We start from the raw sequence: 23,359 nt of genomic DNA on the forward strand, positions 1-23,359 counted from the left end.
GAGATTACTGGGCGGTTGTTCAATATTATTGATCCCAGACAGCGAAACTGGCTCTTAACTAAGCCATCCCTCTGGTTCCGCGCTCTTTGCGCATCCGAGATCTGACTCTGTCTGAGTGCATTCTTTCTGAGGCTAGTTCCGGCGAGCAGCCCATTGCATCTTTCGTGAGAACTTGTGTATCCTGTTATGAGTTCAGATAGGACTCTGAAAAGGCTCTGCTTCCTTTTTTCCCTTTTCTCAGAAAGGCACCTCCTCCCATCCCTGATATTGAATCCAATACCCGTGTCTGCTTTTTACAGCGTTATCTCTTGTTTGAATGGAAGGTTTCCATCACTATGAGTGTGTATAGGCAACGTGGAAACAAACTGGAATAGATTAGAGCTGAAGTCAAGTGAGACGATCACTTATTACCACTAGATGGCACTAAAGCAACACAATAGCAGACTAGGGCACCACAACTTGCACAACAAAAGATACTGTGCAGCTCAGGCAGAACTCTACTAGAAATAAAAATAATACCAAAAATAAAAACAGAGTCCAAAAGAAGTGACATCCCCTTCCGAAATGGAACGCTATTCACAGATGTCCGTTGTACTGCACGCATAGAGAATCGAAATTGTTTACTCTTAACATAAATGAAATAAATAACTGAACTGTTCCCAAAATAAGACATGTCCTTAAATTCCAGACTTGTAGGATCATCAGTGTTCGTACCACAGATTTGAGATGTACTCGAGAGGAATCAAGGCAGAATATTGCCAAAGTCGTTATGTTTTTTGCGCAAGTCCAGTCTTAAGGACAAGGATTCAGACTCCCTGCTATTGCTTTGATCGATGTTGAGATGAAACATCATAACACAACACAAGTTTTGACTTCATTATGAGCAAATCACTTCATGCCACCTTCAGAAAAAAAAGGTGCGTTCCTTGTTGTGAAACGCAAATGGTATCCGAAGATCAGGGCGGCACATGGAATTTGTAGATTGGAACATGCAGACAGACTTTTTACAGTTTGAGGGGAAAGCACTCCAAAATCACAATGATGCCGCAAAATTTCACGACATGGCGCTGAAATGTGGTTGTGTAGCAGAGGAGTCTTCGGGCTCTGAGGCAGGGGGTCTTCATGGGGCAGGGCAGAAGCACTGTCCAAATGACTGGAACCAAATGTCAGTTTGTCAGTTGTAAGTAGGGCAGAGGAGGGACAAGAATGGAACAGCCTGGAGGGCAGAGACTGGCATCACAGTTAGTTACTAGTTACTAGTTACTCCTGTGGGTGCTTCTAATGATGTCCCAAGGGATCTAGAGTGGAGAAGTCATCACAGAAAAGGGCTGAAGATTTGTTTTTTTTGCCCTTCCCTGACTTTGAGCCATGTCAGCCATGTCGCCACAGATGTGTTGAGAGTTTGTAGAGGAATGCTAATGTGAATAACAAATTGTGTTGAATTGTGAATGGACAATTCTCAATCCGGTCACACATGGGAGTAAAAGTCTCTCCCATGTCTGTCTGGTCCTCGAGAAGTCTATTGATCTTGACTGTCTTCTGCAGATGGCTCAGTTCAGATCGATGGTGTTAAAGACCCACTCTGTGAACTTCTTGAGCTTGGCAGCAGAGCTTTGAGACTCTTCTTGCAGCCTCTGATTGTCCTCCCAAAGCCTCTTAATTTGTGCCTGAAGTTTCAATTTCTCTTCCCTTTCCTGGAAGAAAAAGAAAAACAGTGAGAGAATGATAAATGTGAATACACTCGCTTTAAATATCGACAAAGCTCCAGTTTACAACAGTTACTAGGGTTGTAAATGCAACACAAAACGCAAAATACATTCAACTATTCCAGGCAAATTATCCAGCAGTTTTTATCTAGGAAAAATAAAGGCAAAAAGACAATTACTCATTTTCATGTTCCAAAGCGACCTTTGTCTCATTCCGAGTCAATTACAGTAGTTCAAGATTTGATGACTATTACAGTTTCATATAACTTCCAGAAGTAAAAATCCCCTTCATTTTCTCCACAGGGGAATTATAAACATTTAAAGACAGACTTACTGTGAGATACGAGGTAGCTAAAGGGTTAGTTCACCCAAAAATTACTCACCCTCATGTCATTCCAAACCTTTGTTCACCTTCGGAACACAAATTAAGATATTTTTGATGAAATCCGAGAGTTTTCTGACTCTACCATCTACAATTTAATTACCACTTTCAAGAAAGTGGTACCGTAGTAAAGAGACATTGTTAAAATAGTCCATGTGACTACAGTGGTTCAACCTTAATTTTATTTAGTGATGAGAATACTTTTTGTGCACAAAAAACAAACAAAAAATAATAACTTTAACAATTTCTTCTCTTCCTTGTCATTCCCCTACACTGTTTACATTGTACACACAATGCAGCGCTTCTGTGTTCCACGTCAGAAAGCCGGCTCAGTATTGGCAGACACTTCATAAAATTAAGGATGAACCACTGTAGTCACATGGACTATTTTAACAATGTCTTTACTACATTTCTGGGCCTTGAAAGTGGTAATTAAATTATTATCGATGGAGTGGACGGAGAGCTCTCGGATTTAATCCGAAATATATTAATTTGTGTTCTGAAGATCACTGAAGGTCTTTCGGGTTTGGAATGACATGAGGGTGAGTAATTAATGACAGAATTTTTATTTTTTGGTGAACTAACCCTTTAATAACTGTCAAATGTTTTTGTTAAAGCAATCAGCCAGCATTATTTCATCTTATTTTTATATTTCTCCATTGTTTTCATGGCATTTTTATTCTTATTCTTTTCCTTTTGTCTTTTAGTCATATTTTCAAATAGTTTTTTGTTGTGATCCACCTCGTAGCTGGTTGTATTGGTTCATGGCTTATAACTAAATACTTTAAAATCCCCATCCAAAACACTTTCAAAACCAAGGCCCAAGAAAAAGTGGACGGGCACTGTTGCACTTTACTGACATTTACACGTGGTTGCCAATCTGTTTAATTAATGAAAATTAATGTTTCACACATTGTTGGTGCTTTACCAGCACAAACAGGGCCATCATTAATGAGGGAAAAGTGGAAATGATTCCCGACGGCCCACACTTTAACCGACACCCTCGGACAACAGAATGACCATGAGGTCATTCTGAATATTGTATAAGTTCTACTCACTTTCTTCAAGTCCTCCTGCAACATCTTCACCAAAGCTTCCAGCTGAGAAACCTTCCCACTGTAGCTTGAAGGCCCCTCACTAACAGAAGAACCAGAGTTAGGACAAAATGGATGGCATATGCAACAAACTACAGCATAACTAAGAAACCGCATACACGATACATATACAATAAGAATTACACATTATTTGTCGGACTATTAGGAAAAAGCTGATATGTGATAGGGTAGTGGATGTACCTGGGGGAGAGTCTGGTGTGGGGCACTGGCTGCAGCTCTAGATGCTGAGGACTGAGTGAAGTCTCTCCTCTCTGACTGACGTCCTGAGAACTAAACATAAACCCTCTTTGCACTGAGAGGGGAATGGGAGGAGAAGAGTGTGATGGAGTTGAGAGAGAGAGATGATGGTGTAGTGACAAGCAGAGCATTAATTTAACTGTGAAGGCAGTATTAGGCATACGATAAAGCAGCACCTCGAGCTTAACACAGTCGCACATTCCAAGACATAATTTCACATCTGTCCATCAGTGCAAGCCCGCAGGGGACATTCCCATTAATGTAACAGCTTTTCACACATTATTCCAAATCCTTATGTTCAGCATGTTATATCATCGCACAAAATGGATAAACCCTTAACATCATAAATCCCAGTAATGGGTGTTCCTTTAACTATGGGCATTTTTTTGCCTCGTGTTGTGACCCTTTCGAAATTAAACTCCCATAAAACACATTTCACACACTCATTAGGTTATTTAATTTTACAGTCAAAGCAGAATTTGTCATTTTTTCATGAACATTCCCATCACAAGTACCATTCTCTCCACATAACATTCTATGGTGGAAATGACTGATGGAAATACCATTCTTGGTATAAAATGGTCTACACTTTATATGAATCATAATTGCATACAATCAGTGTTAGCCATGACTAAAACTATTACAACTTGTTTTCAGTAATTGAAATAAAGCTGAAATAAAATAAAATTAACTAGGCAACTAACCCAAATAAGTAATTTGAAGTACTAAAATTATTAAAACAAAAACTAGAAAAACCATGGTCAGTTTTTCTTGATCCATGTCAAATTTACTTTTCACTGACACACACAGGTGAATGACGTACAGTATGTAAGCAACATCCCATTTTAATAACATTTTCCCCCGGTTTCACAGACAAGGCTTAAGCTAGTCCTAGACTAAAATGCATGTTTGAGTTGTTTTAACTGAAAGCAACTTGTACTGACAGATCTTAAAATATGTCAGTGTCATTATTTTGTCTCAAGATGCACACCAATACTGTGTTTTTCTAGTGAACATCTATAAAAGCTACTTAAATGCCCTAATTGAAATAAGGCCTAATCCTGGTTTAGGCTAAGCCCTGTCTGTGAAACCGGGCCTTTATGTTTTATCAAAAAATTTTAAAAAAAATTACATAATGTAGCTTTAACAAACAACCCTTGACATATGAAAGTGCCCATATTTGAAGAAACACCCTAACATGTGAATTTTAATCAAATGAATACCTCCCCCTCCTACAGAAGATGGACAGGTGGATTGTGCAAAGCTGTGACATAGCTGAGGAGGAGAGATAAAGAGAAGAGAAATGGGCTCACTGCGCTGTGGTCTTCTCTCACCCTCGAAAGCATTGGCAACATCCACAAGGTGGGTCCAGTCCAGGCCGCTGTCTGTGTCCGTGTCCGGGAGAGGCATGAGACCCAGTTCAGGAGGAGGCAGCCTGTGCCGCTCGTGCAGGTCTGCTAGAGAGGTGTCAGACGCTGAGAGGTCACCTAACACATAGCCAATGAGAAAACGTGAGGTGGTGTGTGTGTGCGCATGTGTGTGATTGTGTGATTTTGCCCAGTTAGAGATTGTGGAGTGTGCATCTTACACAACATAATGGGGATTGCAATGCTTTTTCATTACTTGTGATACTGAATAAAAACTTCCCAGACAATGAAACATTCAGCTGAATTTTAGCTTTGAAGTTATAAAATAATGTTGTTTTGTTAAATGCACAGTCTAAATTTTTCACAGAAATTTGTTTGAGATCCAGCAATAATTGGTGGAGCCCCTGAAGTACTGTCGCAGACAGTAGGCGTTGATGACTCCAGACTTATTAGATTTGTTCTATGATATTTGCATTTTCAGGACATCTCTATAGATTGTGCTACCCTGCCCCAATCATGACAGGTTCTCTCACCATGCATCTTGATGCCCATTTTGTAGGAAGGTCTGCGCAGAGGGGCGCCACGGGTGGTCGGCGATCGTGGAAGGGTAGAGCAGCTGAAGAGCACGTCACTGGCCAGAGCCTGCTCCAGAACTGAATCTCCCAGAGACGGCAGCCGCTGACCCCGGTATATACTCTCATCTGACAGGGTGCGGTGCAGAGAACGCCGCCCTGAACTTGCTAGACCTGAGGAGGAGGACTGCAAAGAAGAGGAGGGAAGGAATATATGATTGCAGTAACTGACCCTGTATTACAGTAATCCACATTGTATTTTTCTAATAAAAACTGACTGTGACTTAAAATTCAATTCTTTTTTTTAAAGAACTCCAGGTTTGCTGCATGAAAATATTTCAATATGACTATAAAAAATAACAACAATATCAATATTAAAAATATTACAACTAGGAAATTTCATTGTTAAAAAAAAAAAAATATTTACTCACGTGTAAATAAACAGTACTGTGCTTCACTCAAAAAAAAGGCAGCACACTGGCTCAGTATCATAGTTTTTTTCAGTTGATGACATACCTTTTCCTTGTGCTGAATGGATGGGGGACTTTCTGGTGTGATGAGTTTCTTCAGATCTTCTTCCACTGTAGACTTGCACATGGCTTGAGGAGAGTGTAGATCCCTAAGAGAGGGCCTCGATTGAGAAGACCCAGCGTCTGTCCCCTCACCCTGTGGTCTTCTGGGGGGGGGAGGAGCATAACGCAAGATTTTAAATTAAAACATCAAATCCTTTACTCTGTCAATTTTAAAGTCCCCCTGTAGCCAGTAATACACATAGTTTGTCTGAAAGCATATTAAAAACACCACTTGGACATATAAACAATATTAAAAACTTGATTTTCACCACAGGGGGTCTTTAAGGCAATCATTTCCATATTTTCAGGATCAACATGCACATATTCCCTTTCACTGTTATCACTCTTCCTCTCCAGAAGGTGGCAGTCGTGTATTAGTAAAAAACAAAAATCCAAGAGGCAGAGCAAAACAAAACTCAAATTTCTCTTTTGACAAAAAGATTACATAGATTTATTGCCACTGAAGAGGAAGGTCAGACCAAACAACTAGAAAATTCTTAACTGTCTATAAAACAATGTGTGGAATTTATCCAGCAGGACTGCAACTAGTCCATGATTTATGAACTTGATGTGACCGTTTCCCTGTGGGTATCTTTTCAAACATCTCTCCTTCACATCTTTAAAATCCAGTCACACATCTTTTAACCATGCATCATCCTCACGGCCGAGCTCCTTTACTTACTTGCGTGTGTCCCCAAAGTCCACAGAGTTGATGGTGCTGCCCGGTTTCCTCCAGCCGATCAGGTACTTGCTAGTGGCCCCTTGGCGAGGATAGAAACTCTTGGGGCCAGGTGACACTGAGCTCTGGGAGGAAGAGGAGGAGGGGGAGGTGGCCGAGGAAGACTCTTCACGTGGGGAGCTGTGGCTGGAGCTCAGGACTGCAGGGCTGACAGAGTGGCGTGTGCTGAGGGAGGGCCAGATAAGGGAAAACATGTCTAGACTGTCTCAGAAAATATATATCCTAGAAAAATAGTACACATACTATATAGCATCATATTTGCCATAATATTACTACTACTACAAAAAAATGATACAGTATATCAAAGAATTGTAACATGTAAAACTAACATCCAAACTTTGGAGCACATTTCTGGATAGATAAACATTTCTTGCCCAAAAAAAAAAAAAAAAAAAAAAAAATTCGCCACAATGCTAAGATGTGTGTGGTTGCCACGGTGTTGCTATGTAGTTGCTAGGTGCTTTCGAGAGAAATTTAATGTGGTGTTCTAAGGGAAATCTAAGGTTTTCTGGGTATCGATGGTTGGTTATTTGGTAATTAAATAAGCCCTCTGCCACTATGCAAATATGTGTGTTGTGTGGTTGCCATAGTGTTGCCATACAGTTGTTAGGGTGTTCTGGGTGGTTGCTAGGGCGCTTCAAATATGTTCTGGGTATTGCTAGGTGGTTGGTTACTTTTTTGAAACAATAGAGCCCACTGATATGATGCTAAAATGTTGTGTATGGTTGCCATGGTGTTGCTATGCAGTTGTTAGGGTACATCAAAAGTGTTCTGGTGTTACTAGGTGGCTGCTTACAGGCCCAAATAAAAAAAGCCCACCATCACAATGTTGTGTGTGGTTGCCAGGGTGTTGCTAAGGTGTTCTGGAAGGTTGCAAAGGCATTGTTTAGGGAGTTTTGAGCATTTGCTAGGTTGTTGTTTGTTAGTCCATAAAAAATAAACATCTACAAGTCTGTAAAAGTTTATAAAGTGAATCAAAACATACCTAGAATGGGAGGCCATGTCACTCAGACTGTAAGAACTGCCATCCCGGACCAGTAGATGGGTCGGTGGGCTTCGGGTAGTAGGCGGAACATCAGCAGGGGACACTGGGGACTCTGCAACGGGAGGGGACCTCTCAAGCACCCTCCGGCCCCCTTCTGTGGGGCTGTGCCAGGGTGAAGGGGCTCTTTCTCTGGCCCCAGCAGAACCCACAGCCAGCAGAGAGCTGGAACTCCCATGGGTAGGGCCGTATGATGTAGCATCGATGCCACTGTCAGCTGAAGCACCCTGCAGGTAGCCACCGCCACCCAGACCGTTCGGCTCAGCTTCAGGCTGCTCTCCCATCCCTCCACTACCCAGATCATACCACTTGTCATCGCTGTGACCCCCACTAGACGTGGTACTGGAGAGCGTATTACTGCTGGAGTGGGAGTACGGACCTTCAGACTGTAAGAGAAAGGAAATGTTCACTGAAAAGTTCATATATTCAGAAAGAGTTAAACTAGTTACTGTTATAAGGTTTGGAGTCAGTAAGTTTTGTTTTAATGTTTTTGCAATAAGTCTCTTATGTTCACCAAGCCTGCAATTATTTTATCAAAAATACAGCACTAATTTGAAATAGAAATCTTTTGTAACATTATAAATGTCTACTGTCACTTTTGATTAATTTGATGCAGAATAAAAATATTAATTTCTTTCCAAATAAATAAATCTTACTAACCCCAAAATTTTGAACAGTAAAGTATGTTACTGACCCAGCTACTTAGTGTTCTGAGTGGATTTCATTGTGTTGCTCAGCTATTGCTAATGTGCTCAGGGCTGATTTCTGGTTCAAGTCAAAATAGTCCACCCTCAATCATAAAAATGGTGCTTTTGACCATCCTTCTGAATTACATATTAAAGGTACAATTTGTAAGATATTCGCAGTAAAATATCCAAAATCCACTAGGCTAGTGTTATATATTTTGTCCAGCTGATTACTAACAACATCTCTAATGTTTTCAACTACTTGTAAACTTTTAAAAATTCCCATTCTAAACAGTGACACAGGGCAGTGCAGTCGCCTGTCAATGACGTCAGTTACCCTTTGTTACCGCCTTTACTGACGTAGAAACCACATGACAACAGTGTCGTGGACAAATGCGGAAGTAGTGTCTAGCGTCCAGCAAACCACTAGCTTGCTTCAAGCAGTTCCTTATTTACTTCTTGCACGTTTTATGGTGGATTGTGTTACTTATTTATGGAACATAATTACTGTTTACCATCTGCCGCTGGTTCTGTCGACAAGGACAGCTCCTGTAAACGTAAGCGTACGGGCCAACCATACAACCCAAGAAGAGTTTGGGACAAGAGGAGAGAAAGAGCGAGGATCAATATCGGTGTTGCATTTTCTAGATGGAGAGAGCTTCGCGACAAACTTCACCTAGAAAGAGATGCCGATCTCGCTTGTGTTTTACTCGACAGGTGAGTTGTTTTGATTCGTATCTTTACAGAAAACGTATGCCATTATAACGATCAACACGATTAGTATTATGGGGCATACACGCCAAATGCGGGGCATCGCGTCTCTAGACCCGCACGAGGACGCATCTGATCCATAGTCTGATCGCGTCGTTGCATTGACTTTGTATGTAATCTACTCGCGCAAATCGTTGAACTCGCGTTTGCTATGTATGGCCAATTATTGTGTTTGAATGTACACGAGTGTATATATTTGTTTAACAAGTGGTAATCGTTTTCATATCATCTGACTAAACAGTAAATTAATTTGATAATTAACTGTCAAACTATATTTGCTGTATTGTATTGCAATATAGCATGATGCAATATGTAATGGTGGCATATGAAAATTGTCTTTTTCAGACACTTACGAAATCCAGTATTGGATAGATTTTGTTAGTTACTGTAGCAGCTACAGTGTAGTTATCATAATTTTACATCATAACCTCACAATAAAAATTGTGCTGTCAATACATATGATACATATGGTAAAGCGGAAGCAGCGCCGGCGATTGTGGCATAATAAAAGTTCCGCTGCTCGTGAGGTTAATAATCGCATCCATTAACATGTTTTCTTCCCAAGTCCTATTGCACTGTCTGTTGAGATGGAGACCACATGTCCCAAGATTCCACACTCAAACTTGCCGTCATCAAGCTACGCCTTTGTTTTGAATAGGCCTCTAGCGACCTCTAGCGGACAAAATTATTACATACTGCACCTTTAACTAAGTGTTAACAAACTACTGTTTGTGGTGTTTTATGGTGATGCTCGCTACTTAAAGCTCCTTAAGTGAAGAGGTACCATGGGGCGCCATTTTTAAGAGTGGTAATATGCAGCATGAGAACCCACCTGGCTGCCCTTCTTGGGTGAAAGGTGAATGACCTGTTCCTGTCTCTGGATGCGTGGGCCGCCTGAGTAGGACGAGCTAGGTTTAGTGACTGGAGCATCTACAGAAGATAAGAGACTGCATTAGAAAACAGGACATTTAGACAGTACTTAGCAGAAAAAAAACATTCTGGTGAATACCGAAAATGAGGGCACAACAGCAGGGAGGAAACAGACACATTTGAGACTCATTTAGATGAGAAATGTCAAACAGTTCACATGCGTGCACACACATATTTGTTTTAGTGAATTGTGAGGACATTCCATAGGCGTAATGGTTTTTATACTGTACAAACCGTATTTTCTATAGCCCTACACTAACCCTACCCCTAAACCTACCCATCACAGAAAACTGTGCACATTTTTACTTTCTCAAAAAAACTCATTCTGTATGATTTATAAGCCTTTTGAAAAATGGGGACATGGGGTAATGTTTTCATAAGTCACCCTCTCCTTGTAATACCTATGTCATACCCATGTCATTATACAAATTTGTGTCCTGATACACACGCGCGCACGCACACAGGTTTGTTTTGCTATCAAAGTGAGGACATTCCATTGGCGTAATGGTTTTTATACTGTACAAACTGTACATTCTATCCCCCTACACTACCCCTACCCCTAAACCTACCCATCACAGAAAACATTCTGCATTTTTACATTTTTAATAAAACATTGTTTAGTATGTTTTTAAAGCTATTTTAAAGGTGCCCAAGAATGCTTTTTCACAAGATGTAATATAAGTCTAAGGTGTCCCTTGAATGTGTCTGAAGTTTCAGCTCAAAATACCCCATTGATTTTTTTTAATTAATTTTGGGGCACCATTAACTATGCACTGATTTTTTCAGCGCGCCGCCCCCTTTAATTCGCGTTCTCCCTGCCACACGAGCTCTCGATTATATTACAGCACATTTACAAAGTTCACACAGCTAATATAACCCTCAAATGGATCTTTACAAGATGTTCGTCATGCATGCTGTATGCATGCTTCGAATTATGTGAGTAAAGTATTTATTTTGATGTTTATATATGATTCTCTATGAGTTTGAGGCTATGCTCCGTGGCTAACGGCTAATGCTACACTGTTGGAGAGATTTATAAAGAATGAAGTTGTGTTTATGAATTATACAGACTGCAAGTGTTTAAAAATGAAAATAGCGACGGCTCTTGTCTCCGTGAATTCGAGATAAGAAACGATGGTAACTTTAACCTCATTTAACAGTACATTAGCAACATCCTAACGAAACATTTAGATAGACAATTTACAAATATCACTAAAAATATCATGCTATCATGGATCATGTCAGTTATTATTGCTCCATCTGCCATTTTCGCTGTTGTTCTTGCTTACCTAGTCTGTTGATTCACCTGTGCAGATCCAGATGTTACTGGCTGCCCTTGTGTAATGCCTTTCATAATGTTGGGAACATGGGCTGGCATATGCAAATATTGGGGCGTACACCCCGACTGTTACGTAACAGTCGGTGTTATGTTGAGATCTGCGTGTTTTCCGGAAGTCTTTTAAACAAATGAGATTTACATAAGAAAGAGAAAGCAATGGAGTTTGAAACTCAATGTATGTCTTTTCCATGTACTGAACTCTTGTTATTCAACTATGCCGAGGTAAATTCAAATTTTGAATCTAGGGCACCTTTAAATATGAGGACTATATAAAATGTAAATATAAAATGTCCTCATTTTTAATGTTTACGTCGTAATACCAGTGTAATACCCATGTCATTATACAAATTTGTGTCATCATAAATCACACGCACGCACGGACGATAGATTATTCTCCATGGGGAAAAAAAATAGAAAAGAAATCTGATAAATCTGATATCAAAGAAATCTGATATGATCAATACAACCTATGCAGTCTGTGCTGATTACATTAAAGGACAGTGTGTGTAAAAGAAACTATTGTGTAATTGTTGGTTGTTACATAATGGCCAGCATAATAAAAATAGATGGTACAAGCAGTTTAAGTACACAGACTTCAGAAGGGGGAGGGGGATGGACGGACAGGAAGCAGAATGTCAGAAAATGCTTGAAATGATCATAAAACATCAGAGACTTTGTGTGTCGCAGTTCACACAGACTGATTACACAGGCGTTAAGACATAAGAGTATTCATGGGCATATATTTGAGAAAAGCTTTAAAAACATTTGTCTGTGTTAGGAAAATAAGACCATTTCTCTGTACATGCATGAGCCACTGCAACATTGCTTTGTCAGAGGGGGGCAATTCCTTTCGAGCTTTTTGAAAAGGCTTTCCTTCCCCTCGACAACCTACTTCCTGCCTCTTACCTCCCTTTAGCTATTCAAAGCAGTTTTTTTGTTTTTCAGAATAATAATACCTTGCAGTATCTCAGAACTCAAACTCAGTTTGTACAAACCACAATCTTTAAGATGAAATAAAACACTCTTTACTCAATTCAAATTATTTCCTGAATATACAATTTTGTGCTAACATGACTGCATCACTTTAGGAAAAGTATCTAGAAGCTACTGGGAAAAAGTAAAGGTTTGGATGTGAATGAGCATAATAAAAAGTCAGAAATGTGTTAAAAATAGCAAAAACTCAAAAGTTCATAAAGAGACTGTAAAACGAATTCATATGAATTGAGCAGTCAAGACCAAATTTTCTGAGACGACAATCATTTTATATGATGAACAGATTGAATTTAGGCTTTTACTCACATATAAACACTGATCAGCGAACAAACGGCAGCTCAACCGAACCTGCTTGACGCACAAGAACAAACCTCTTGCGGAAGCTCAAACATGCTGCGCAACACACGAGAATGAACCTCATTGGTTCTCACGTCAAGTGAACATGCTTGAGCTTCTGTTTACCATAACTGATGTGTGCGTTAATGAATGTTTTACATGAATACATATGTTCAGTGTATAAAGTGATTGTGTCTCTTCAAAAAATTTTGACTAAACCACTCAATTCATATGGATTAGTTTTACGATCTCTTTATGAACTTTTTGAAGCGTCAAAGTGTCAGTTGCATAGCTGTCAATGGAGGGACAGAAATTGCACAGATTTCATTAAAAAGTGTGTGTTTTGAAGATGAACATAAGTCTTATGGGCTTGGAAGGACATGAGAGTGAGTAAATGATGACAGAATTTCATTTCTGGGTGAACTAACCCTTTAAGTTCAGGTTCTTTGGGTCTAACATTTAAATCTTTACAAATATAACATGTCAGCGAGGTGACCGCTCAAAGCTATCCCAAAAGACAAAACCAACATAGGTCAGCATTTGGTGACTGACCTCTTATGCTCCAAAAAGTTGACTGCAATCATGAGAGCGGCATATAATTCTAGGCTGTGGTAACATTTACAGCACTGGTCATAAGGTTTACTGGGCCAAATTGCTCAGATGTGTTTTGATGTGTTTTGTGTGGGCCGGACCCTGCTATTACCATCCGAGTCTCCGAGAGGCCACATAGCGGAGCTAAGAGGGGTCAATAGAGTGTGGAGGTGGGCCGCTTGACCACAACAGTCAGAGAAGCTGAAAGCCGTGAGATGGTTACAGAGAAATATACAAAAGAGGGACATAAACGGAGACAAAGCGAGAGACAGACAGACACAGTGGAGACAGTATAAGACAGCCTGCAGGTCCTGCAGTCTTATAAAAAAAAAAAAAAAAGGGAATAGTCCTGTCAAAAACAGGAGACATGTGGAGAAGCAGAGGAATGGAGAGAGGAAGAGAAACAAGAAAAATACGCAGAAAGGGGGTGGTAGTGTGAGTCACAGCACACTTGGACCTTGAAGAGTGAGAGTTGGGGGGGGGGGGTGCTAGAGGCACATAAAGCGCTGCTTACACAACCGTACCAGCAGGAAAGAGGTATTTCTGTCTTTGCTTGAACCCATACACAGCCTGCTGTTCAGAGACACCGTTTATGTTTGCTGCTATTCACTGGACACAGCTTACTTTCAAAGGCTATGCTTGATCTATCGATCGCTCTAAGGTTGACCACGGTTATACAACAGAGGTATTCAGGGGGAGGGAAGGATCAGATGATCTGCTGTGTTAGAAGGGTGAGAAGACCGAACTGAGCCGAGCTGCTGTCAAAAACAAGTGTGGCCTAACAAAAAGAAAAGAGTAGCCGTCAATGCCAGGTGGAAACATGGGTTATCAAATCCACACAGCCTACAGCATGGCAACAAGCACCCTGAGAACGAGAGTTTCATTGCATTTGGTTTTCATGCTATATGGTGTTTCCATGAGCTCTTTTGATAAAACAAAATGTCACTGTCAGTGTTTTCTAATGAAGGCACTTGAGAAGAAAGACTAGGTTTTTACATATCTTCAAATGAATGTGAGTGGTCATGTGGTCACCACTATGCTAAGGTGTCGTGGGTGGCTGCTGGGACATTACTATGCAGTTGCTAAGGTGTTCTGAGTAGTTACTTACTGGCCCAAGTCAAAAGAGCCCACCCTCAAGTCTCTTTGATATTCTGATCCTCAGATCCTTCCTCCAGTGCAATCCTATGGGATGTTTTTGCCCACTTTATTATTGACCAGGTAAAAATCCTAAGTCCGAGCTCTTTGTAAAATAATAGTGCACCTGTCCCCAACAAGCCACATGATTTGTGGTACCATGTCTGTAACATCAGTGCTGTTTTTGTTAATTAAGAGTGTTAACGATACACTCGTATCACGTTTCGATACAAATCGCGATACTGAATACGATATTTTAAGTCAAAAAAAAAAAGGAGAGAGGGTTTTTTTATTATTATTATTACTTTATTATTATTAAAATAATAATATTATTTTTATCAAGACTATCAAGATTATCAAGACCCACAAATATTCCCCCACTGCACTTTACATTATATTCTACATTATATATAGTAGTTTAATGTGGTAATGTCACTGAAACTCCATAAACATTCCTTTTTTCCCCCTCACACAGTACTCGCGCTTTCAGTGCAGGCATTTGTTGGATCTCTTACGCAGACAACCTGTGCCTACACAGACTCTCCCAGTGCTCGGCTATGTCCCGCCTCTCCCGCTATTAATGCACTATACATAAATATATAAACACTATAAATTAACTATATTTAAACTAAATGTGATTTGGTGATTTAAATGTAGGGCTGCACAACGATTAATCGCGATTAATCGTTTGCAAAATAAAAGTCTGTGTTACGTAATATATGTGTGTGTTCTGTGTATAATAATTAATTATGTATATATAAATACATGCACATACATGTATAAATTTAAGAAATATATACATGTATAAATTAATATACATATTTATACATATTTGATATTACATATAAATATAAATATTTTATATATAAATATTTTTTTTTTCTTAAATATATACATGTATGTGCATGTATTTATATATACATAATTATTATTATACACAGAACACACATATATTACGTAACAGACTTTTATTTTGCAAACAATCACAATTAATCGTTGTGCAGCCCTATTTAAATTATGTTTGTGCTTCAGATGATCAATGCAATCAATCACAGTTCTAATCACAAGAAAGCGCATCAAAATGATTATTCCCAAACTGTTAATGGTTAGTTCAACCAAAAATTTTAATTCTGCATTTACTCATTCTCATATTATTTTCCCCGTGTCATGCAAGCATTTGAACATGAAAATTTTACATTTTTGGGTGAATTATACCTTATAAATACAGTATCGCGAAATCTCAATATAACGATGTATCATTACACCCCTATTGCTAACTACTATTAAAACCATTCAAATTTGTTTTTGGAAATATAGTTGAAGATAAAAAATAAATGTTAGATGAAAATATAAAACTTAGAAACCTTAAACAAAATCTAGAAATGTTGTGAAATAAATGTTAAGATGAAGTTCTAAAATTAGTTCAACCGTACCCTAAATAAAAAGTAAAGCTATATACATAAATGAAACTAATTAAATGACAAAACCACAATTACTACAACTTTATAAAACTTACTCAAATTAATATACAAACTTTATATATACAGTGGGTACGGAAAGTATTCAGACCCGCTTAAATTTTTCACTCTTTGTTATATTGCAGTCATTTTTTTCCTCAATGTACATTTAAGGCCAAAAAGTTCTATCTTGGTCTCATCAGGCCAGAGAATCTTATTTCTCACCATCTTGGCAAACTCCATGCAGGCTTTCATGTGTCTTGCACTGAGGAGAGGCTTCCGTCGGGCCACTGCCATAAAGCCCCGACTGGTGGAGGGCTGCAGTGATGGTTGTCTTTCTACAACTTTCTTCCATCTCCCGACTGCATCTCTGGAGCTCAGCCACAGTGATCTTTGGGTTCTTCTTTACCTCTCTCACCAAGGCTCTCCCCGATAGCTCAGTTTGGCCAGACGGCCAGCTCTAGGAAGGGTTCTGGTCGTCCCAAACATCTTCCATTTAAGGATTATGGAGGCCACTGTGCTCTTAGGAACCTTAAGTGCAGCTGAATTTTTTTGTAACCTTGGCCAGATCTGTGCCTTGCCACAATTCTGTCTCTGAGCTCTTCAGGCAGTTCCTTTGACCTCATGATTCTCATTTGCTCTGACATGCACTGTGAGCTGTAAGGTCTTCTATAGACAGGTGTGGCTTTCCTAATCAGGTCCAATCAGTATACTCAAACACAGCTGGACTCAAATGAAGGTGTAGAACCATCTCAAGGATGATCAGAAGAAATGGACAGCACCTGAGTTAAATATATGAGTGTCACAGCAAAGGGTCTGAATACTTAGGACCATGTGATATTTCAGTTTTTCTTTTTCAATAAATCTGCAAAAATGTCAACAATTCTGTGTTTTTCTGTCAATATGGGGTGCTGTGTGTACATTAATGAGGAAAAAAAAGAACTTAAATGATTTTAACAAATGGCTGCAATATAACAAAGAGTGAAAAATTTAAGGGGGTCTGAATACTTTCCGTACCCACTGTAGAAATATATTCTAATTCAAAGTATTAATAAAACCTGTAATAGTTTACAAATACTGAAATAACACTGCGTAGCACAAACTGTGTAGCAATTGAACTGCCCTGTTGTTAATTTTTCTAAAAAGGTACAAAGTCAGAATGTTCCCTGTATAATACTACTACTACTACTACTGCTAATAATAATAATAGACCATTTATTTTATATGTAAGCAAAATGGAAACTGAAATATGGTTCAATGAATCAGCATCGAATCAACTCAAATCAAAAGCTTGTGAACAAGAATTGAATCAAATCTGGAAATCTGCATTGATACCCATGCCCTAAATGATATTTTTGACTTAAGTTTGTCAAAATGATTTAAGAAATGCTTGAAATTGGCTAAAATGGTGTTTTGTCTTCATTCATTCGCCTTTTCAATCTTTCATTCAGTTAATAGTTTTGTTGAGCTCATTCATTCATTCCTGCAGTGCTTCCTCCAACCGTCACTTTCAGACACCTTGCATTTAACACCCTTCCCTTTAATAATTCATCACTGATGGAGTGTGGTCTGACCTGATGGTGGTCTGTCGGAGCTGTCCTCCACTCTGGGCCAGCTGGGGGTTGACTTGCCACTGCTTCCTCCCTCTGCCGCCATTTGCCGCTCCGCTGGGAGAGGAGAGTGCCTGTTGTGTGCAAATCTATAAATGTAAATATAAACATGCATACGCTGTCATCGTTTTGCGATCAATGCCATCTTGTCGTTAAAAGCTGTGTGAAAGCTTGAACAGATAAAGTGGTGAGATGACTGGGTGATTAAGTGACACTTAAGGGTTCAAAAGAAACCAAGGACGAAGAGGAGATAGACAGTAAGAGGAAGTGTTTTTGTAGTGCCTCACCCCTCAGGCATGGACTTCTGCCTCCAGTGAGCAGAGCTGCCTGAACCCGTGTCACTGGAACAAGAGAGGTTACTGGGGGAACTGCGGTTGTGCGGCGAGCGGCCCAACATGAGAGAGGAGGTCAGGGCATAGTTCTCAGAACCTGGAGACATCCTGAGAGAGGTACAGAAAGAGCGACACACACAAATACAGATAAACGAGAGACAGGAAGAACGGGCAAAAAAAAAAAAAAAAAAATGAAGGGGGAGAGCAACTTAAAAGCTCCACTCTATAATGGCAGCCATCATACAGACCTTTTGGAGTCCAGGGGTCGACCATCACTGGACACACTGCGGGGAATGGCAGCAGCTCTTTCTGGCCGCTCCGCAGAGAGGGTCTTGCCCATGCTGGCCCCCAGGCTGACAGCACGGTTCGGGGTCCCGCTGTGACTCTGAGGTGAGGCAGTGAGGGACTGCTGTGGGCTGGAAGAGGTGCGCTGCCACTTGTTGTTATTGCTCCGGAAAGGAAACTTGTACTCAAATGAGCCGCTCTCATTGCTGCCTTTGTATTCAACGACTGGCATACGGTGCAGTTCTGAACAGCCCCTATAAAAAGATGAACATGGTTGTTAGTGGTATTGAAATTAGCCATTTACACTACCACTTAAAAGTTTGGTTCCATTGATTTTTTTTTTTTTTTTTATGTTTTTGAAAGATGCTCATTAAGGCTGCATTTGTTTTGTCAAAAATATAGTAAAAACTATGAAATAGTATGATATAACATAACTTTTCTATTTTAAAGGGATAGTGCACCCAAAAATGAAAATTCTGTCATCATTTACTCCCCCTCAAGTTGTTCCAAACCTGTATAAATTTAACTAACCCTAACCATGCAGATCTCGCACATTGACTACCATAGTAGGAAAAAAAATACTATGGTAGTCAGTGGAGGGTGAGATCTGCTTGGTTACAAACATTCTTCTAAATACCTTCTTTTGTGTACAGGAGAACAAAGAAATTTATACAGGTTTGGAAGAACTTGAGGGGGAATAACAGAAACAGAATTTTCATTTTTGGGTGAACTTTACTGTCATTTTTTATCAATTTAATGCATGCTTTAAAAAAAAAAAAATATATATATATATATTTATTTCTTTAAAAAAATCTTACCCTAAACTTTTTAATGTAGTGTACATCTCTTCACTATATTGGCAGGAGATAGCAATATGCAATATAGTTTGTGGAAATGTTACTCCACCCTGATGCACAAAAGTTAATAACTAACCAACTAACTAAAATAAGTAACATTCTTTCTATAAGGTCTATAAACTTCAATGCTTTATAAACAAAACGTAAAAATGACATGAGCATTCCTTACACTGAAACAGAAATTCTGAATCCTGTTTGTTACCTCAATTCAAATTAAGGAATGGATAAAAGGCATTTTCAATTTAATTCTCAATGGCACACAATCATTGAGTACTGAACCTGTAACTGAAACCAACTTGGAATAAATATACACAGGCCACAAACATGTGCCTGTATAGGCAGATTTTGCGTTAAGTAACAATAAATTGGGTGTCAAGCACCTATGCAGGCTCATATCTCTCTAGTGGCTCAATTCCTCATTTTTTCCTCTTGTTGGTTTAAAACCCAAAAGAGACACACAGGCCCGGTTTCACAGACAGGGCTTAGCCTAAGCCAGGATTAGGCCTTAGTTCAATTAGGATATTTAAGTATCTTTTATAAAAGTTCACCAGAAAAAAACATTGCTTGAGACAAAACAATGGCACTGACTTATTTTAAGATATGTCAGTGCAAGTTGCTTTCAGTTAAAACAGCTCAAACATGCATTTTAGTCTAGGACTAGCTTAAGCCTTGCCTGTGAAACTGGGGGATAGAGTGTCAGTTTATAGTTTAGAAAAAAAATATAAACTGTCAAAAATGGAAATGGTAGGGTTTTTTTTACAGATAATAATAATACACCAAACTGTAAAAAAAAAAAAAAAAAAAAAAAAAAAAAAAAGAAGAAGAAAAAAAGAAAAAGAACAGTGAACGGAAATAAAATCCAGATGATTTGCAGTTTAGACCCTGATCATTATAACCTTCAAGTTGGCACAGCGCCTGCAGGAAAGCCTAGACTGGAAAGGCGGATCTCATCTATTTTGGTTTGCATGTGTGGGCACAAAGGTGCAATGTTTTGTGTTGTTATCTTATTGCAAAACTTGGAATGACTGGTTTACTTTTCTACCTGACAAAAATAATTGCTACTTATTCACCAGGATTCAGTCAAGAAATAATGAATTAAACCATTAATTGATACTCAAAGACCTACCTGCGAGGTGTGGCATCCTCATGGGGTGGTATGATGACAACTTTCACTGTGACTGAGGTGCGAAGCAGGTCTATCATCTGCTCGTGTGAAAGTGTTGCCACAGCCACCTTGCAAATTTCGACCAATCGGCTGCCTTGCCTCAGCCCTGCTTGCCAGGCATAGCCGTACGGCTCCACCTCTGCCACGATGCCCTCATAGTTAACGTGAAAGCCAAGTTGGCCCAGCCCATTCCTCCGCAAGGTCATCTCAGATGTTTCACAGCCTTTAGTTAGGTGCTGAGAGGAAAGGGGAAAGACTGATATGACTTGTCTGACATAATTTCTCTTGTTTCTCAAGTAGTTTTATGTAGTTTAGAAACATGTCCTCTATTAAGGATGCAAGACTTTATCAAAAATGAGCAAAATGGATTGGAAATGTCTATCACAAGCTATGTACCAAATCAGGATCAGGGCTTTTTTCTCTCAAAGAAAGCTCTGTTAATATGTTTCATGACTGTGATGGAGATCATGAGCATTCAGTTCACAGAGTACTTGTTACCATGGCAACAGCTCTTGCACTTGAAGAGTGACATAATGGGCAGGGGGCCAAATCAGAAGTACATTCAAGCCACTGCACAGTTATGCAAAGGCTCTCTTATACACCCCATTAATTCACACGACGAAACATACACAACACAGCCCTCAAAATTACTTTGAGCTTGTCCAAAAGCTTGATAGCTATAATCCCACTTGGATGCAAAATGAAAATGATTAAGAACCAAGAGACAAGCTCTCAGGTCCATATGCTGTGTCTGACTGAATGACAAATATTTAAAATTCCTTAATTTCTGTAAAAAATAAAATGAAGAACGTCATTAAAAAATGAAAATAATTAAAATTCCATCTGTCATGATACCTGCAACTCCACACTTACCTCTAAACGTTTGACAACCTCACGGAAGTCTTCTGTGTTGTTATTGATGGAGCGTAGGGAGATGTTCTCTCCACGTTCATAGTAGATCTTCATGGAAGCAGGGCTTCCCAGCGTCCAACCAATGACATCTCGGACAGCGCAGTTGAATACAACAGCCTTGGCTTCTGGGTCCACCAGCACTAGAAAGTCATTTGAAATGGCCAGCAGGGCCTCCAGTTCTCCTCCGGCCCCATGGTCCTCGGCATAAACAGGCCAGGTGATGGCCCCTGGGCTCCGAAGCTCCGCGCCAAGGTAGGGCCGGGTCTTCTCCTTACGCTTGTGGGCCAGAGAAATGAAAGGAAATTTGCCAGAGGGATCAATAGGCGTGCTCGTAACGTGCCGCTCAGCCAGGTCCCTCAAGTACTCCTGCCGTGTCCGAGTGGCCATGGCGCGAAACTTGTCTGACTTGTGGGCTGCATTTTCAGCATTGATGACCTTAGCCAGAAGGAAATCTCGAAAGACTGTGGACTTTGGGAATGTAGCATCCTCAGGAATAGGTGGACCAAAGGCAGGTACATCTCGTGAGCGAGCCACTGCCACACTGTGAACGAGGGTTGGAGATAATGAACGGAAACAAGAGAGAAGATTTCAAACAATGAGACAAATAGCTCTTCACATGCACAAGATAATTGCTAAACCATTCGCAAACTTCCCTAAAGGCCCTCATGTTTATGCATGAATGAAATTCATTCCAAAGACAATGTGGCTGCTATGGAAATGATGAAACTAAGAGTCAAAGTGTGAAGTGTGGTAGTGGGGACATCAAATACTTTGCCAAATGGGAATAGAAGGAAATGATCAAAAAGACTGATGGTTATTACACTGTTGACAACTCCACACAGAGCTAGTAAACTTGGACAGACCCCTCGTATGCTACAGAAGAACCTTATGAATTCAATTCATTTCTGAAAATCTTCAAACCTTTCTTCTCTACCTTGATGCTTCATCTCTCCCCCACTATTTTCCTTTTGTTAAGCTTCTGGAATAGACATCTAAAGCTTCCTGCTCTGTCTGGAATGCTTGGAACTCACACGCAACCAGCCAGCCATAGCAGTAATGAGGCTGGACTAAAGAGAGACAGTAGCCGGTTTTTACACCGATATTGAAGGAGGAAAACAAAGAAAAGTGGCTGCCAGAAGTTAGAATCGTTGGTGAGAGAAAGAGAGGGGCCAAATAAAATTCTGATGTCTGTGCGTGGGCCTGATCTGTAAAAACACTAAAGGGGAAACCTGTATGTGTGTGGTAGAAAAATGAGCTTGCAAATTCATCACAACATAAACTTCTCTCCTGCAGTACCAGCAGCTTGCTGAAGTATGGACTGAGATGAATAACTTGTTGATATCTAATTTAGTCATGTTGTTTTCCTTTCTTTGCCTGCAGGGACAAACAACACAGACTTGATTAAGACTAAGGCTGGAAATCAGATGGTTGCTGGTTTGATGCCCACAAGAAGTGAGCCATGAGTTATCACCCTTGTTCCCAATAAAAAAAATCTATTACACAGATATTTTATGCACATCATGGTAATTAACGGTCATCATATTCATATATATTGGTATTTACTTGATACTCCCAGGTACTTCAAAAGAATAGGATGGTATTGCTATGGAACATAACACAAAAACATGGTACATTTCTCTAACTGCTTATTTTAAATCTCTCTCCTTTAATAGACAACTCAGTGTTTTGTGATTTTACATACATTATTGCCAAGCGATAAGTGGAGATGTTAAGAGCTGTAAGTGAATGGAAGCGCTAAACTGCTGCAAGTGTTAATGGGATGTGTGTTTCCCACAATTGAAAAAGCCCACCGTCAAACTTGGTATCGTTTGAAACACATTTTCACATCTGTTTTTAAACATGATACTTCAACAAACTTAAAAGGAACAGGATGGTATTACCATGGTGCAGCTCCAAAAACTATGTTATAACCATATCCAAAAAAATTTACCACAGTAGTAAAACTTAATTGTACATTTGCCAATGCTCCATTATTTTAAATCTCTCTTCATTACATTGTTTTCTGTTTAAGCACTAAGCAGTCCAAACACCCACAATTGTGCTTCACCAATGGCATACAAAAACCAAACTCTGTATGAGAGTTTGGACAATAACAGTCCATCATTTTTTCAAAAGCCAGAATAACACAGTGCACATTCCACCCAAACATAATCCACTTCTGGGCATCGAGCAGTTATTCAGTGACTAACAGCAAGCGGGCTGACTTCA

The 23,359-nt window shown here is 39.6% G+C and overlaps 1 protein-coding gene across 7 annotated transcripts in view; it reads right to left on the bottom strand.

Annotated features, from left to right (window-relative positions):
- Positions 1 to 214: 214 nt before the first annotated feature.
- sipa1l1 (signal-induced proliferation-associated 1 like 1) overlaps positions 215 to 23,359 on the bottom strand; it is an 83,536-nt gene continuing 60,391 nt past the window's right edge. For 3 of the 7 annotated variants that reach the window (XM_048206595.1, XM_048206597.1, XM_048206596.1), the window contains 14 exons: positions 21,092 to 21,671; positions 20,180 to 20,454; positions 18,160 to 18,450; positions 17,867 to 18,019; positions 17,544 to 17,668; positions 10,022 to 10,119; positions 7,676 to 8,118; positions 6,634 to 6,855; positions 5,896 to 6,055; positions 5,341 to 5,566; positions 4,754 to 4,927; positions 3,384 to 3,495; positions 3,147 to 3,225; positions 215 to 1,694 (listed from right to left, as the gene is read on the bottom strand). In XM_048206595.1, coding sequence (XP_048062552.1) covers positions 1,551 to 1,694; positions 3,147 to 3,225; positions 3,384 to 3,495; positions 4,754 to 4,927; positions 5,341 to 5,566; positions 5,896 to 6,055; positions 6,634 to 6,855; positions 7,676 to 8,118; positions 10,022 to 10,119; positions 17,544 to 17,668; positions 17,867 to 18,019; positions 18,160 to 18,450; positions 20,180 to 20,454; positions 21,092 to 21,671 — 3,082 coding nt within the window. In that variant the 3' untranslated portion in view covers positions 215 to 1,550. The remainder of the gene's footprint in view (positions 1,695 to 3,146; positions 3,226 to 3,383; positions 3,496 to 4,753; positions 4,928 to 5,340; positions 5,567 to 5,895; positions 6,056 to 6,633; positions 6,856 to 7,675; positions 8,119 to 10,021; positions 10,120 to 17,543; positions 17,669 to 17,866; positions 18,020 to 18,159; positions 18,451 to 20,179; positions 20,455 to 21,091; positions 21,672 to 23,359) is intronic. The other 4 variants (XM_048206602.1, XM_048206601.1, XM_048206600.1 and 1 more) reach the window with 4 other exon arrangements.

Source organism: Megalobrama amblycephala, linkage group LG11 (assembly GCF_018812025.1).
Source record: "Megalobrama amblycephala isolate DHTTF-2021 linkage group LG11, ASM1881202v1, whole genome shotgun sequence".
Classification (NCBI taxonomy): domain Eukaryota; kingdom Metazoa; phylum Chordata; class Actinopteri; order Cypriniformes; family Xenocyprididae; genus Megalobrama; species Megalobrama amblycephala.